The sequence below is a fragment of the Mustelus asterias genome, chromosome 22 (genome assembly GCF_964213995.1).
Source record: "Mustelus asterias chromosome 22, sMusAst1.hap1.1, whole genome shotgun sequence".
Taxonomy (NCBI): Eukaryota; Metazoa; Chordata; class Chondrichthyes; order Carcharhiniformes; family Triakidae; genus Mustelus; species Mustelus asterias.
This window is the reverse complement of record NC_135822.1, coordinates 7,734,772-7,750,976: the sequence shown is the minus strand read 5'-3', so window position 1 is coordinate 7,750,976 and position 16,205 is coordinate 7,734,772. Positions and strand designations below refer to the sequence as shown.

General features: G+C 44.9%; 1 protein-coding gene across 2 annotated transcripts in view; it reads right to left on the bottom strand.

Moving 5' to 3' along the window:
• eno1a (enolase 1a, (alpha)) overlaps nucleotides 1-15,428 on the bottom strand; it is a 65,205-nt gene extending 49,777 nt beyond the window's left edge. The window contains exons 1-2 of one of the 2 annotated variants that reach the window (XM_078238713.1): nucleotides 15,161-15,428; nucleotides 3,144-3,238 (exon numbers count right to left, since the gene is read on the bottom strand). In XM_078238713.1, the coding sequence (XP_078094839.1) occupies nucleotides 3,144-3,228 (85 nt within the window). In that variant the 5' untranslated portion in view covers nucleotides 3,229-3,238; nucleotides 15,161-15,428. The remainder of the gene's footprint in view (nucleotides 1-3,143; nucleotides 3,239-15,160) is intronic. The other variant, XM_078238715.1, reaches the window with a different exon arrangement.
• Nucleotides 15,429-16,205: the final 777 nt, after the last annotated feature.

Below are 16,205 nucleotides of genomic sequence, written 5' to 3'. Positions count from 1 at the left end.
GCACAGGGGCACAGTGGTTAGCACTGCTGCCTCACAGCGCCAGGGACCCAGGTTCAATTCCCGACTCGGGTCACTGTCTGTATGGAGTTTGCACATTCTCCCCGTGTCTGCGTGGGTTTCCTCTGGGTGCTCCAGTTTCCTCCCACAGTCCAAAGATGTGCGGGGTAGGTGGATTGGCCATGCTAAATTGGCCCTTAGTGTCAGGGAGACTAGCTAGGGTAAATACATAGGGTTATGGGGGATAGGGCCTGGATGGGATTGTGGTCGGTGCAGACTCAATGGGCCGAATGGCCTCCTTCTGCACTGTAGGATTCTATGATTTTCAAAGTAGCCGTGTCCAAGTTGGCTCATTGCGCAAGAGCAGCTTATCTCGTCCCACTCCCCACCTTCTCCTGATATAGTCCCCCTTCAGATAGCTAGCCAATTCTCTTTGAAAGGCCTTGGTTGAATCTGCCTCCAGCAACTGTCTCCAGCAAGCTCAGGCAGCACATTCCTCATTCTAACCTCACACTGCACAAGAGAGCGTCACCATTGCTCCTTGATCACTCCGCCAACGGGAATAACCTATCTCCAGCTACTCTGTCCAGACCCCTCACGATTTTAAACACCTCTCTGATTCTATACGTGTAGAGGGGACATGAGGAAGATTTTTTTTTTAAAAACGCAAAGCATGGTGTGTGTCTGGAATTCACTGCCCGAATTGGTGGTGGAAGCAGAGACCCTGAACTCTTTTTAAAAGTAACCTGGATCTGCACCTCAAGTGCTGTAAGCTACAGGACCATGGGCCGTATGCAGGAAGGTGGGATTAGAAAGGCCACCTGGGTGTCCTCCGACCGATGTGGATAAGATGGGCAGAACAGCCTTCTTTTGTGCTGGAGCTTTTCTGTGTTTTTATCAAATCTCCTCTCAATCTTTCCCTTTTCCATGGAGAACAGCCCTGACTTTTCCAATCTATCAATAAAACGGCAGCTCCTTGTACCTGGAACCATTCTTCTGAATCTTTTCTCTAACTCCTTCACATCTTTCCTAAAGTGTGGTGCTCCGAACTGGACAAAATAGCGAGCAGAGAACATGATCACAGGTCAAAGCGGCACAAATACATCAAGAAACATCCAAACTGTGAACATTTTATGCAGCATTAACTGTGAACACAGCGAAAAATAATTTCTTACAAAACTAACTTGTTTTACAACTATCCATAGCCTGCAGGATGACTATTTGGCAATTGTATCTCCCAAGTAAGCCAAGATGTTCCTTTACACAACCAGTGGCTAATGATCTGGAATACTTTCAAATTTTAGAAGTTTATTGTAATAATTCCATGGAGGTGAAAGTCCCATCACCAAGTTACTTTATTTACACCATACATCTGGAATCAGCCAGCTCTCCAGTTGCTCCCTGCTGAATGCAGGCTGGGAATCTGACACACTGGCTTTAAATAGGGAGCATGAGGCTCCCTGATTTAACCATCATTTAAGATTCATCAGGTATTTCTTTCGATACCAACCAAGTAAACGAACTCAAATTAACTTAGGGACAAAGTAAAAGGGGCGGCTCCCCAAAAGGAGGGGGGACAGCTCGAACCAAAAATCAAAGCGCAAAGGAAACTTAAAATATCAAATTAAAATGTGATTATCGGGGTTAATAATACACCCCAGCCCCTGCGGTGCCCAGCGGGCACGGAAGGCATCAACTACGCCCGCGGACACCACATGCTCCCTCTCTAGGAAAAGACTCATCAGGTATCTCTTGAATACCAAATAAATTAACTCAAATTAACTTAGGGACAAATTAAAAAGGGGCAGCTCCCCGTTCATACTCTAGCAAGCCAACCTCATTAGCCTGGCTGAAGTAATCACATCTATAGTTTAAAAAAAAAAGCACACTGTTCCAAGACAATGTGAAACAGTAATTCATCCTCTTATTCCCTTTTCCCTGCCACCAAGATATTTTTCAGATTTAAGCTACCACTTTAGCAAAAAGGAAAGTCACGGAGTGATGGTTAATTGAAGCAACGGGGCCTTGGCTGCTGGCTGGAGATCTTGCGAGGGACACATGATACCTTTCCCAGAAAGGACTGCCACATCTTGTGCCACTCAGGCTCTTGATGGGACATCAGGGGGCTTCCCACTCCCCGAGAGGTGCCAGACTATCAGAGGCCTGCAGCTCCTGGAAATGGCAGTGTCACTGGGGAGGCAGTGGGTGCTGCCAGCATGGTGCCCACCAGAGGCCTAGGATCGTGAATGGAACCAGGCCGCAGGTGAGTGGAAAGGGGAGGGTGGGGGAGGTGGGGGGGGGGGGGATCAGCAGCAAGTGTCGGGAGCTGGCTCATTTCGGCAAAGCCATGTCCCTCGATCAGGCACCAGGTGCCTTTAAATAAGGCTCCACCCCACCCCCAGGCAGCTGGGTTATTACCAGGTGAGGGATAAGGACTTTAAGACGATTAAGGGGCACTTAAAGGATTCAATTGGTGGTGGGGTGGGAAGGCCATCCACCCACAGGTCCACCTATCAAGGACTTAATAATCTGGGTGGAGGTGGGACAATGGCAGGGTCCTGAATAAAGGGTAGGTGATGGCCAAATGGTATTATCGCTAGACTATTAATCCAGAATCTCAGATAATGTTCTGGGGACCCGGGTTCGAATCCAGTCATGGCAGATGGTGGAATTTGAATTCAATCAAAAATATCTGAAATTAAGAATCTACTGGTGACCATGAAACCATTGTCAATTGTCTGAAAAAAAACCAACTGGTTCACTAATGTCCTTCAGGCAAGGAAATCTGCTGTCCTTACCTGGTCTGGCCTACATATGACTCCAGAGCCACAGCAATGTGGTTAACTTTCAACTGTCCGCGCGCAATTAGGGATGGACAATAACTTTTGACCAGCCAACGACACTCATGTCCCACGAATGACTAAAAAGAAAACCCTCCCCACTAGATATGCCGCAGGAGAGGGCATTAAATTCCACCCATTGAGTCATTACCGTATGCAATGAGGCCATTGGGCCCATCAAATCTATGTTGGCTCTCTGCTGAGCCGCACATGCAATTGATGATAGCTCATTAAAATTTTTCTGGAACAAGAGACAAGGTCAATCAGAAGAAGTTGGTGAACTGTCACTGCGCAGATAAAGCTGACCTTTTCCAGTATACAAGTCCACTTCCACAGTGGGGTTCCCACGCGAATCAAAAATTTCCCGGGCATGGATCTTCAAGATGGACATGGTGGTGGTTCTGGGGAGAGAGAGAAAAAAAGACTTGTATTTACATAGCACCGTCCACAACAGCCAAAGCACTTTACAGATAAAAGGGTACTTTTTTGAAGTGTAGTCACTGTTGGTAATACAAGTGTTATGGCAACCAATTTGTGCACAGCAAGCTCCCACACGTGATAATGAGCAGGTAATCTGTTTTTGTAATGTGGGATAAATATGGGCCTGGATATCAGGTTATCAATGCTGTTCTTCTTTGAAACAGGGCCATCTTTTACATCCACCAGAGTGGGCAGATGGGCCAGTTTAAGATTTCATCTGAAATACATGGCCTGAATTCTCCGACCTCACCCGAGGCTGGGATTCTCCGGTTCCTCTGTAGTGAATGGAGATTTGGCTGAGCGCCAAATTCTCTTTCACACCAGCAGCCGTAATAGGCCATGCGTGACCGGAGAATTCTGGCCACCATCTCCGACAGGATGGAACTCCTTCAATACCGCACAGGGAACGTCAGCTCAAGTCCTGGAGTGGGTACTTTAGACTTGAGCCTTCTGACTTAAGTCAGCAAGGGAAACAAACTTCAAAATAGGCAAGTGGGGAGGTTCTTCCTTGGGTACGTCTTGTCCCAATAGGATTGGTGGACAACATGCTGTTATATAGTTGGGAGGGACGGTTACCATGGCAGGGAAAAAAGTTGTCATTCGGTAAACATTCCTAAACCCTCTCCCTCACAAAAATAAAGTAAGAGTCTTTCAGAATCACCCCACTGCAATAAATAATTTGAGAATAGTATGAGCATTTCGAAACAAAGGCAGTTAGGTGTGTACAAGGTTCCAGAAAAAAAATCCCCTTCACCCCAACCACCAATGGACATGTTGGTCTGTCCAATGATCCAAGATGGCGCCAGAGTGAGGCAACTTCTTGTAAGCTGTGCCCAGCATACCTTCTAATTCTATCTTTTACTCTCGTTCTACATTCTACACTCTCTCGTTTCTTTCTCTATGAACGGTATGCTTTGTATAGCGCGCAAGAAACAATACATTTCACTGTATGTTAATACATGTGACAGTAATAAATCAAAGCATATAATTTGCATTCATAGGTGGTGGCTATTTGGCCCCTCAAGTCTGCACCAACTCTGACAAGCTCACCATCCCACCCTATTCCATTCAACCTATACATCTTGGGGCACTAAGAGGCAATTCAGCATGGCCAATCCACCTATCCTGCACGTCTTTGGACTGTGGGAGGAAATCGGAGCACCTGGAGGAAACCCATTCAGACATGTGCAGACTCCACATAGACAGTGACCCAAGGCCAGAATCGAACTCGGGTTCCAGGCACTGTGAGGCAGCAATGCTAAACACTGTGCCGCCCTGTACAATGCTGGTTAGAGGGTCAGACCACAGCACACTTATTTTGGGATCAAACATATGGCTTCCTCTGCAGTGGCAATGCCAATGGACTAGTAATCCGGAGGCCCAGGTTAAAGCTCTAGTGGCATGGGTTCAAATCCCATCATGGCAGCTGATGGAATTTCAATTCAATTAATAAAATCCGGCGATGAAAGCTCGCCACAGTGAAGGAAATATCATGGCTTACCATTGATGATATTGTCTTTACTGAGACGAGCTGGCACTAATGTTCTTTAGGGAAGGAAATCTGCCATCCTTACCCAGTCTGGCCTACACGTGACTCTAGACCCAGAGCAGTGTGGTTGACTCTTAACTGCCCTCTGAAATGGTTGAGCCAGCCACTCAGTTTGAGAGCAATTAGGGATGACAACAATGTTGGGTCCATTCATTCGTTTGAATGGATGAAGGGACAGCACTGATACGAGTTTTAAAATGGTTTTCTTTTATCGAGTAGAACTCAAAATTAACACGACAGACACAGGAAAAGAAAAGCAGACTTGGAGACTGGCTTCTACTGCCAGCACCTGTACTGAGTTTGAACACACTGAACTAGAACACACACTAAAATCCAAACTATATTTCAATTCTTATCTCGTTATTGGAAATGTTTTCCTGCAAGCCGACTCCGAATTAGAAGAACAATTCTTGTAGCTGCGATTATGTTGCTGTTTGCTTGCATCGTGTACCCTTCAGAAATGCAGTCAATTTCCAGCTAACCTTTAGCCTTCTGATTCTACATGTGGCAGAGTTAGTTACATTGGCAGAAACATCTTAAAATGAAGTCTTTGCATAGACTGAAGCAAGCAGGGCTAAGTGTACACAGGATCTCTCAGCTGGCTTCTCCAGCAATGTCAACATCCATAAAAAGAATAAAGAGAAAAAAAACCCAATTTCTATACTTCCTGATGGCAATTACGCAAGTTCGTATAACTAGGGCTTTGTGACAGTTTACTTACTGGTTGTACAGTTCCCCCAGTACTTTCTTGATAAGCGCAGCAGTGCAGAATGCAAGAACTGCTCAATGTTATGACACAGCATTTATTACAGGACAAAGGGCAATTAGGGGTGGGCAATAAATGCTGGCCTAGCCGCCAACGCCCACATCCCATGAATGAACAAAGCAAACAGTCATACCGGCAATCAGTATCTGACTCGAAATCAGCACACCTCCACAAAAAGCATGAAGTGGCACCACGGGGAGAAATGAAGGCTGCCACCAGAGGACAGGTGACGCAGTGGTTAGCACTGCTGCCTCACAGCTCCAGGGATCTGCGTTTGATCCCCAGCTTGGGTGTGGAGCTTGCACGTCCTCCCCGTGTCTGCGTGGGTTTCCTCCGGGTGCTCCGATTTCCTCCTACAGTCCAAAGGTGTGTGGGTTAGGCGCATTGGCCATCCTAAATTGCCCCTTAGTGTGCCAGGATGTGTAGGTTAGAGGGATTAGCAGGATAAGTGTGTGGAGTTTACAGGGATAGGGCCTAGGTGGGATTGTTGATGGTGTGACTCGATGGACTGAATAGCCTCCTTCTGCACTGTAGGGATTCTATGAGTTTAGGACTACCTGGTTCGAAATATCATCCGAACCAGATTTGCCACCAAGTACTCATTTTAAAGAGCTCCTACAAGTGGTGTGCCTCCCTGGCTAAAACCTTCTGCAACATGAAGCCAGCACTCTAGAGTTGCAGTCCTCGGATTACATTTTAATCATCAAATACATCAGCGGTTTTAAAAAAGGAGTACGCACACTCTTCAACTTTGGCATCAGCAGCTTTCTATACCTGAACGACCCACTCAGAAAAGGCAGTCTGTAGCCATCGCACTGGAGACAGAGTACCCGGGAGAAAGTCCTTCAACTAATGTGCTCCACTTATGGTTGGCATAGCCATTGATGGAAAGTCAACTGCGGAACATTTTACTCAGGGAGCGGCGTCATAGTGCCAGTTAAGTGGCAAATTAGGACTTTACTAGCAGCGGCAAGCTCTTTCAAAATAGCTCCCTCACGGGTTGCGGGACGAATTGAAATCTGAACCTTTTTATTACACGTTCTCAAAACGCATTCACCAAGCAAAACAAGCTCTTAATACAAGAGGGTTAGACATTAACTCACGTTGGATCATTTTTAGAAGAGTCCTGATAAAACAAACTATGCATGTGGAAACCAGAAAGGGGCATCCTATCAAATTAGCTCCAATATTAGCTTGTGACAATTGGCGGAATATGGGAGAAAAGGGAAAGACAGACTTGCATTTACATAGCACCTTTTTTTTTTCCCATTCATTCGTGAGACATGGGCTTTGCTGGTTGGCCAGCATTTATTGTCCATCCCTAGTTGAGAGTCAACCACATTGCTGTGGCTCTGGAGTCACTTGTAGGCCAGACCGGGTAAGGGCAGCAGATTTCCTTCCATAAAGAACCAGATGGGTTTTTCGACAATCAACAAGGTCATCAATAGATTCTTAATTCCAGATATTATTTATTGAATTCAGATTCCACCCTCTGCTGTGGCGGGATTCGAACCCAAGTCCTCAAAACATTAACCCAGAAACTCAGCTAATACTCTAGTGATAATACCATTAGGCCATCACCTCCCCTACAACCTCAGATGCCCCAAAGCACTTTGCAGCCAATTGAACACTGCTGGAAGTTAAGTCAAAGCAAAGGAATGAATTAATGCAAAGGATGGGACTTTCCCAAAATCGTCATGGTGACATTCCTCTCCTTTTCCCACCCGATTCAGAAATGGAGCACTGTCTAATTCACCCCAACCTCTTCCTACAAGCTGGAAACGGTTTAAAAAGAGACTTGCATTTATATAGCATCATTCATGACTTCCAGGCATCTCATAGTACTTTACAGCCAATGAGGTAACAGTCACTGCTGTAATGTAGGAAATGTGACAGGCAATTTATGCACAGAAAATTCCCACAAACTGGAATGTGATGTTGACCAGATAGTCTACATTTGTGATTATTTGAGGGATAAATATTGGCTCTCATGTTGATAACTCTGCTCCTTTTCATTGTAGATCACAAGTCCACACCTTACATTCCCAACCTAGGATAAGCGTCTCCTAGTCCGCTGCAATTTTTGTGGCATTGGGCAGCTTTTCAAAGACTTGCAGTTCACAGAACGCAAAGAGGTGTTGTGAACCATCGTCTAGATAAGAGAACCTTCTGAAAAGCAAGTTCAAAAGGTCTTACCCATGCCCCTCATACTCTGTGCTCTCATCAAGAATGTATAATGGGACTTGGCTGAAAGCCCAGACATCCATTAATCCATTGAAACAGCTGCCCACAAGGGAAAACATTGCTTGATTGGCAGCCTTTTCTCTTAATTTTATCTCAATTGTTCAATGTTTATTTACACGAGGTATCAAGTTCTTGTAGTTTCTGCTTTTGATACTTTAAAGATCTGCGCGATCGACAATTTTATAGGATGTTAGTAAAAGCAGTTTCTTTAAAGAAAGTTATGAATGAATGACTTTAAGGCTTTGCCCCGCCTGTCATTGTTAATATAGGGTTAGTTGATTCTGCACAGAATATATAATTTTTTATTCATTCATGGGATGTTTGTGTTGCCAGCTGGGCCAGGACCTATTGCCCAACCCCAATTGTCTTTCTATTTTCTATGTTATATGTTTTTTTTAAACTGGGTAGCTTGTCAAGCCATTTCAGAGAGCATTTAAGAGTCAACCACCTCATTGTGGATATTGCGTCACGGATAGGGCAGACCAGATAAAGACAGCAGATTTCCTTCCCTAAAGGACCAGTTTTTTTAAAAAAACAGCAATCAACAATGTTTTTATGGTTATTATATATCTAATTCCAGAATTTTATTGATTTTAAGTTCCATCATCTGCTGTGGTGGGATTCAAACCCAAGTCCCCAGAGCATTACCTTGGGTCTCTAGTTCATGGGCATGGAAGTGCCTTGAGTTGACACTGATGTTGGGTGGAGGGGCATAGGTTGGTATGGAGGATATGAGGAGTCATTTAAATGGGTGGAGGTGTATAGATAGCATGGGGATGTGAAGGATAGATGGCCTAACTACTTTTATTACAATTGGGACAAGATCCCAAAGCTCCAAGGTGGTTCTTTTAACCAGCTTGACATTCGGCAGAGCCTGCGGCAGCCTCCAAACCGTTTCCAGGGGTGTTGGACCCAACTCCAGTTAACATCCACCACCCCTGAATGAATATTCCACCTTTGCAGGCACTCTCTCCCAAGGTGGGCTCCTTGAACCAGGAAATTTCCCAACTCCCGCTACCCACCTCTAGGCTAAAATCCATTTTTCCCCCCAGATACTTCCTTTGTATGAACAGAAAGAGCAGGAATTGTCTTCTCTCTCAAGTCTTCTCTCTCATTCCACGCAATCATGGCTGATCTTGTGTCTCACAGTTATGGGGGAGGTGATGGCCTGGTGGTATTATCACTAGACTATTAATCCAGAAACTCAGATAATGTTCTGGGGACCCAGGTTCGAATCCCGCCACGTCAGATGGTGGAATCTGAATTCAATAAAAAATATCTGGAATTAAGAATTTACTGATGACCATGAAACCATTGTCGGAAAAGCACATCTGGTTCACTAATGTCCTTTAGGGAAGGAAATCTGCCGTCCTTACCTAGTCTGGCCTACATGTGACTCCAGAGCCACAGCAATGTGGTTGACTCTCAACTGCCCTCTGAAATGACCTACCATGCTGATTAGTTCAAGGGAAACTAGGGATGGGCAAAAATGCTGGCCTGCCAGCGACACCCAGGCCCCATGAGTGAACAAAAAAAACGTCACTTTCTTATACACTCCCTTGATTCTAAGTGTTCAAAAAATTTGCCCATCTCAGTCTTCACTGTAATGTACCTTTTGCCTCTTTGTGAAGTGTTTCTGAGTCAGAGAAGATCACTTAGAGAAAGGCACTGTCATTTCCTTCCTCCACAGTATTGATATAACTACAGATTGAACTGGGTCAGTTGTATAAGATTAGTACCCTGGTTTAGAAGTGCAATATCCGGAGGCCCTTTGTCTTGTGAATAAACATGTTCCAGTTATTGCGCAATAAACATTCAAACTACTGCAATTTATGAAATGAGAGTCCTCTTTTCAGTTTCATGGCATGGGGGTGAGAAGAACAACAGTTCATATGGCATTAATCAAACAGTGGCACAGTGGTTAGCACTGCTGCCTCACTGGGGCAGGGACCAGGGTTCGATTCCCGGCTTGGGTCACTGTCTGTGTGGAGTTTGCACATTCTCCCTGTGTCTGCATGGGTTTCCTCCGGGTGTTCCGGTTTCCTCCCATACAGTCTGAAAAACGTGCTGGTTAGGTGGTTGACCCGAACAGGTGCTGGAGTGTGGCGACTAGGGGAATTTCACAGTAACTTCATTGCAGTGTTAATGTACTTGTGACTAGTAAATAAACTTTAATCCCATTGCACCATGAAGACAGACTGACTTCAATAATAATCTCCAATAACCTGGAGTTATACTTGCACACATGTTCAGGCTTCCATGTTTGCACTGAGTGGGTGATTATGTCACTACAATCACCAGTCTATAAAAACTAGACAAGAGGCAAAAATGCACCAGAATGATGATCAAGTTATATTTCACATAGATTGGTAGATGAGCAAAAAGCATCCTCAATTCCTTGCTATTGGGTGGGACAGTGGCTAGCACTGATGCTCACAGCAAAAGGGACCCGGGGTTTGCGCATTCCCCCCAGTGTCTGCGTGAGTTTCCTCCAGGTGCTCCGGTTTCCTCCCACAGTCCAAAGATGTGCCAGTTAAGTGGTTTGGCCATGCTAAAGTGTCCCAAGATGTGTAGGTTAGGAGGATTAGTCATGTTAGTATGCGGGTTTAAGGGAAAGGGCCTAGGTAGGATACTCTGTCGGAGAGTCAGTAGAGACTTGATGGGCCAAATGGCCTCTTTCTGCACTTCAGGGATTCTACAATCTATGATAATGCACATCCAGCAGCAACAAGATAGTTTATTTGGTTTATACTCCAGTCTAGGACATTTTACGTGCGAGACAATTTAAGTTACATCTATCTGGTTGTCAATTTCTTTTCAACATTCACAGATTGGTAGATGAGCAAACATGGGCGGCACGGTGGCACATGGTTAGCACTACTGCCTCACAGCGCCAGGGATCCAGGTTCAATTCCCGGCTTGGGTCAGCGTGTGTGGAGTTTGCACATTCTCCCCATGTCTGTGTGGGTTTCTCCGGGTGCTCCGGTTTACTCCCACAGTTCAAAGATGTGTGGGTTAGGTTGATTGGCCATTGTAAATTGACCCTAGTGTCAGGGGGATTAGCAGGGTAAATGTGTGGGGTTACAGGAATAGGAGTAGGATTGTGGTCGGTACAGACTTGATGGGCTGAATGGCCTCCTTCTGTACTGTAGGGATTCTATAGCAAACTATGTGAACTATCCAGCCACAACTCGTTGCAGGATTGAACAATCCAATTTGTTTGCACTAATTGGCAAATGTTCTATTGGACCATTCACTGAAATGTTTCATAAATTTTTAGCCACTAAAATGCTGCATTCAAATATGTAATTAATACAACATGAGCGCAACCTCAACAGTAGAACTACTCTTTAATTGCAGTGAGTGGAGAGTGGAAATTGTTGTGACTATTAAAGATTTGGCAATATGATGGCCAGATAATTGGGAAATGAAACACATAGAACCACAATATTATTTTTTAAAATGCTCCAGTTAAAGACTTCATTAAAAAAAAAAATCTGACATAAACGGTTGCATATTAGCCACTGATAATTAACAATAATTACATCCCCAAGTAATTCCTAAGACATAGAATCCAGTGGTGGATTGTGTAAGGCATTGGGGAGACCACACTTGGAGTATTGTGTTCAGTTTTGGTCACCTTCTTTGAGGGGGGGGGGGGGGGGGGATGTGGTGGCACTGGGGGCGGTTCAGAAGAGGTTCATTAGATTGATCCCAGGATTGAAGGGCTTGTCGTATGAGGATCAGGTGAGTAGCTTGGGATTGTACTCGTTGGAGTGCAGAAGAATGAGGGGGGATTTTATTGAGGTGTATAAAATACTCAACGGGATTGATAAAGTAAATGTTAACCAAATGAAAACAGTCCAGGACAAGAGGTCATAGTTGTAGAGTAAGAGGGGGGAGGTTCAAGACAGAGATAAGGAGAAACTACTTCTCTCAGAGGGTTGTGAATCTATGGAACTCACTGTCCCAGAATGCAGTGGATGCAGAATCAATGGATTCAAGAAAGAGATAGATAAATATTTGATCAAAAATGGGATAAAGGGCAATGGGGAAAAGGCAGGGAAATGGAGTTAGGATGCGATGGAGATCAGCCATGATCATATAGAATGGCGGAGTGGGTTCGAAGGGCTGAATTGCCAACTCTCACTCCTAATTCCTATGTTCCACATCAGGTTAGGAGAGATTATGAGGAAGTGGGTAAACCAAAAACTTGGGTGAGAAGGTACTTGCGAAGTGGGTTCCTAAGAGACAAACCAATGCAGTTGAAAATACAGTCACTTGAGGCGGGATAAAGTAGGTAGTTCATGGGGGGGGTCTGGATATAGGTCTGGAGTAGATTGACATGGTGGGGGAAAAAGCTGGAGTGGGTGCGACTGGGGGAGGCCACGGAAATAGTTATAGACCAGGATTTTCAATATAATACAGAGAAACTGGGAACCGATGGAGGATAGAGCTGGCAAGAGTTCTGGGCAAATGGAGCTTGGCGCACGGCAGAACATGTGCAGCAGAACTTGGCAATAAATTGAATGCATGATTTTTATTTAACGTTTAGGGTGGATGGGATTGGAGAGATTTCCATAGGAATTAGCAAAGAGGATCTGTAAATATTCAAGGTGACAAAGGTATCTTTTAAGGGTTATAGTAGACGGGTTAGGTGAAGCTGAGATTAAAATATTCTTGTTAATAAAATTAAATAATGCATTATTTTTAAATGCTTTGTACAATGCAATTTTTATGACATACATTATCATAAGACCATAGACATAGGAGTAGAATTAGGCCACTCGGCCCATCGAGTCTGCTCCACCATTCAATCATGGCTGATAGTTTTCTCATCCCCATTCTCCTGCCTTTTCCCCATAACCCCTGATCCCCTTATTAATCAAGAACCTATCTATCTCTGTCTTAAAGACACTCAATGACCTGGCCTCCACAGCCTTCTGTGGCAAAGAGTTCCACAGAGCCACCACTCTCTGGCTGAACAAATTCCTCCTCATCTCTGTTTTAAAGGATTGTCCCTTTAGCCTGAGGTTGTGCCCTCTGGTTCTAGTTTTTCCGACTAGTGGAAACATCCTCTCACGTCCACTCTATTCAGGCCTTTCAGTGTCCTGTAAGTTTCAATAAGATCCCCCCTCATCCTTCTAAACTCCAACGAATACAGACCCAGAGTCCTCAAACGACAAGCTCTTCATTCCAGGGATCATTCTTGTGAACCTCCTCTGGACCCTTTCCAAGGCCAGCACATCCTTCCTTAGATACGAGTCCAAAACTGCTCACAATACTCCAAATGGGGTCTGACCAGAGCCTTATACAGCCTCAGAAGTCCATCCCTGCTCTTGTATTCTCACCCTCTCAACTTGAATGCTAACATTGCAATTGCCTTCCTAACTGCCGACCGAACCTGCACGTTAACCTTAAGAGAATCTCGAGCAATGACTCCCAAGTCCTTTTGTGTTTCTGATTTCCTAAGCATTTTCCCAGCACTAACAAGGGACCGTAGATCAAGATTGAATACAACTGTTCCCTACAGAGCAGGTTGCTATGTTCTGAGTGAGAATCACTCAGCAATTTACACGCAAATTAAACTGGGAGACTTGGAGACAGAGACATAGATTAGTCATTAGTTAAAGTGAAGGCATTTGGACAATTGTTACTCTCTCAACAACCTACTGACATTGTCATGGAATCCTACAGTGCAGGAGGAGACCATTCGGCCCATTGAGTCTGCACAGACCACAATCCCACCCAGGCCCTACCCCCATAACCCCATGCACTTACCCTAGCTAGTCCCCCTGACATTAAGGGGCAATTTAGCATGGCCAATACACCTAACCCACACATCTTTGGGGGGGGGGGGGGGGGGGGGGAGAGAAATCGGAGCACCTGGAGGAAACCTGCGCAGACATGGGAAGAATGTGCAAACGCCACACAGACAGTGATCCAAGCCGAAAATCGAACCCGGGTTCCTGGTGCTGTGAGGCAGCAGTGCTAACCGCTGTGCCACCATGCCACCCAAGCCAGGGATTTTGGGAAACTCAAAAATTTACCACAAGTCAAACCAACAAGAACCTCGAATTGGTAAAATAAATGCAATGGTGGTCACTCTAAGACCTGGCTGGCTGTAGGATTCGCATTCTAATCAATATTCTGCAACTTGATTTTGTGTCTGTTTGCACTGTTTGAGAGCACATTTCCACTCCATCTGACGAAGGAGCAGTGCTCCGAAAGCTTATGGTATTTGCTACCAAATAAACCTGTTGGACTTTAACCTGGTGTTGAGAGACTTCTTACTGTGTTCACCCCAGTCCAACGCTGGCATCTCCACATCATGGTCACTCTATAATCCAGACCTATCCCACAAATCGAAGTAGCAACTAGACTATGCCAAACACTTTCGGATACAGCAACATTATACAGACAGTAATTAAAAGTAACTTTTTTCCTCTAGATTTTTGCAAGAAATGGCTTCTTATTTACAGTTGCGATGCTGAAATAACTAGCAACAATTTCCCTACGACTGAACACAGGCACACTAGCAGATAGATATCTAGGATTTCCCTATTTTTAGTCTCAAGTCAGATTGGAAACCACTGCCGGAATTCTTCTCATATCTTTAGCACAAGTTAACATGCTGTTTAAGTCTGGAGTACTTTGATTATTTTTTTCCCGAACACGTTTCTAACTTTGGGCTAAATTGGCATTGCTAAACAAGATAAATTTAACAGAGAAAAAGCTGTCTCACAGTCTGCAATTCAATTCGAAACTTTCTGACATCGATTTGTGCAAATATATCCACCCTAAACATGAAATAAAAATCATTCATGCAATGGTTTTGAGAAGTCCATTCAAACTATTTAAATCCATCCAACCCCAAGCCGTCCTAAACATTAAATAAAAATTCATTCAATAGTTTGGAGAAATCCATTTAAATCTTTCCTACTCCATCCACCCTAAATATTAAATAAAAATCATGCATTCAATAAAGTCCATTCAATTAAATATTCATTTTCAAACCCCAACATTAAAAAGGAACACTTTTGCGATAAAGTTTCTTGAATCTGAGCTAACTCCCTCAAAGATCTGGCACAGGCAGAACGGACCGAAGGGTCTCCTGCACTCTGCCTGTCATGAGCGAGTCTCCTTACGGGTGAAATGCTCCCGGGGTCTCCCCCCCCCAAAAAAAGTTCCAAACTCCCCCAATAAAAAGGTGCAACTTCTGAGCAAAGTAGCTCAGTTAGGTGTCCGCTTCCCAGCCCAGGGGGAGTGCAGAGCCGCTCTTACCTGTTGCAGACAGGAAGGAGGAAGAGGGAGAGAGAAGGGACAAGAGGCAGGGAGAGGAGGACAAGGACGCCGCAAGGACACCAGCCGAGTGCCGAGCCCGAATGAGCAGAACCGCAACAAAGAGACCGCCTTAGCCGCGGCTGCCGCTCTTATTGGTCCCTCCAGCGCGTAACAATAAGTAACCCAGGAAACAATCTGTGACAATCTTCACTGTCTCCTGTGCTGAGCACTGGAGAGGATGCAGCAATCCAACTTACACTTCCAACTCTTTCCCACTTTAGAGTTGTGCTCCTGCTTAAAAACAAAAGTAATTCCCACTGCTTGTTCAATCGATAGAAATTCCAGGTGCATTTTAGTTAAAAAAGAATCAGACACCAAGGTACATTTGATAAATAAATTTACTTCCTTATTTATTCATTCTGTGGGACATGGGCATCACTGGCTGGCCAGCATCTATCTATCTGTAACCCCCATGGCTTGCCTGGGCTTGCAAAATCTCACTAACTGTCCTGGCTGGAGACAATACACATCTCTTTAACCTGTGTTTAGAATCATAGAATCATAGAATCCCTACAGTGCAGAAGGAGGCCATTCGGCCCATCGAGTCTGCACCGACCACAATCCCACCCAGGCCCTACCCCCACATATTTTACCCGCTAATCCCTCTAACCTACGCATCTCAGGACTCTAAGGGGCAATTTTTAACCTGGCCAATCAACCTAACCTGTACATCTTTGGACTGTGGGAGGAAACCGGAGCACCCGGAGGAAACCCACGCAGACACGAGGAGAATGTGCAAACTCCACACAGACAGTGACCTGAGTCGGGAATCGAACCAGGGACCCTGGAGCTGTGAAGCAGCAGTGCTAACCACTGTGCTACCGTGCCGCCCCTCTCTCCATTCACATTGTCTGTACCTTTAAGACTTGATTACCTGTAAAGACTCGCATTCCAACCATTATTTTGTAAATTGAGTTTGTGTCTTTATATGCCCTGTTTGTGAACAGAATTCCCACTTACCTGACAAAGGAGCAGTGCTCCGAAA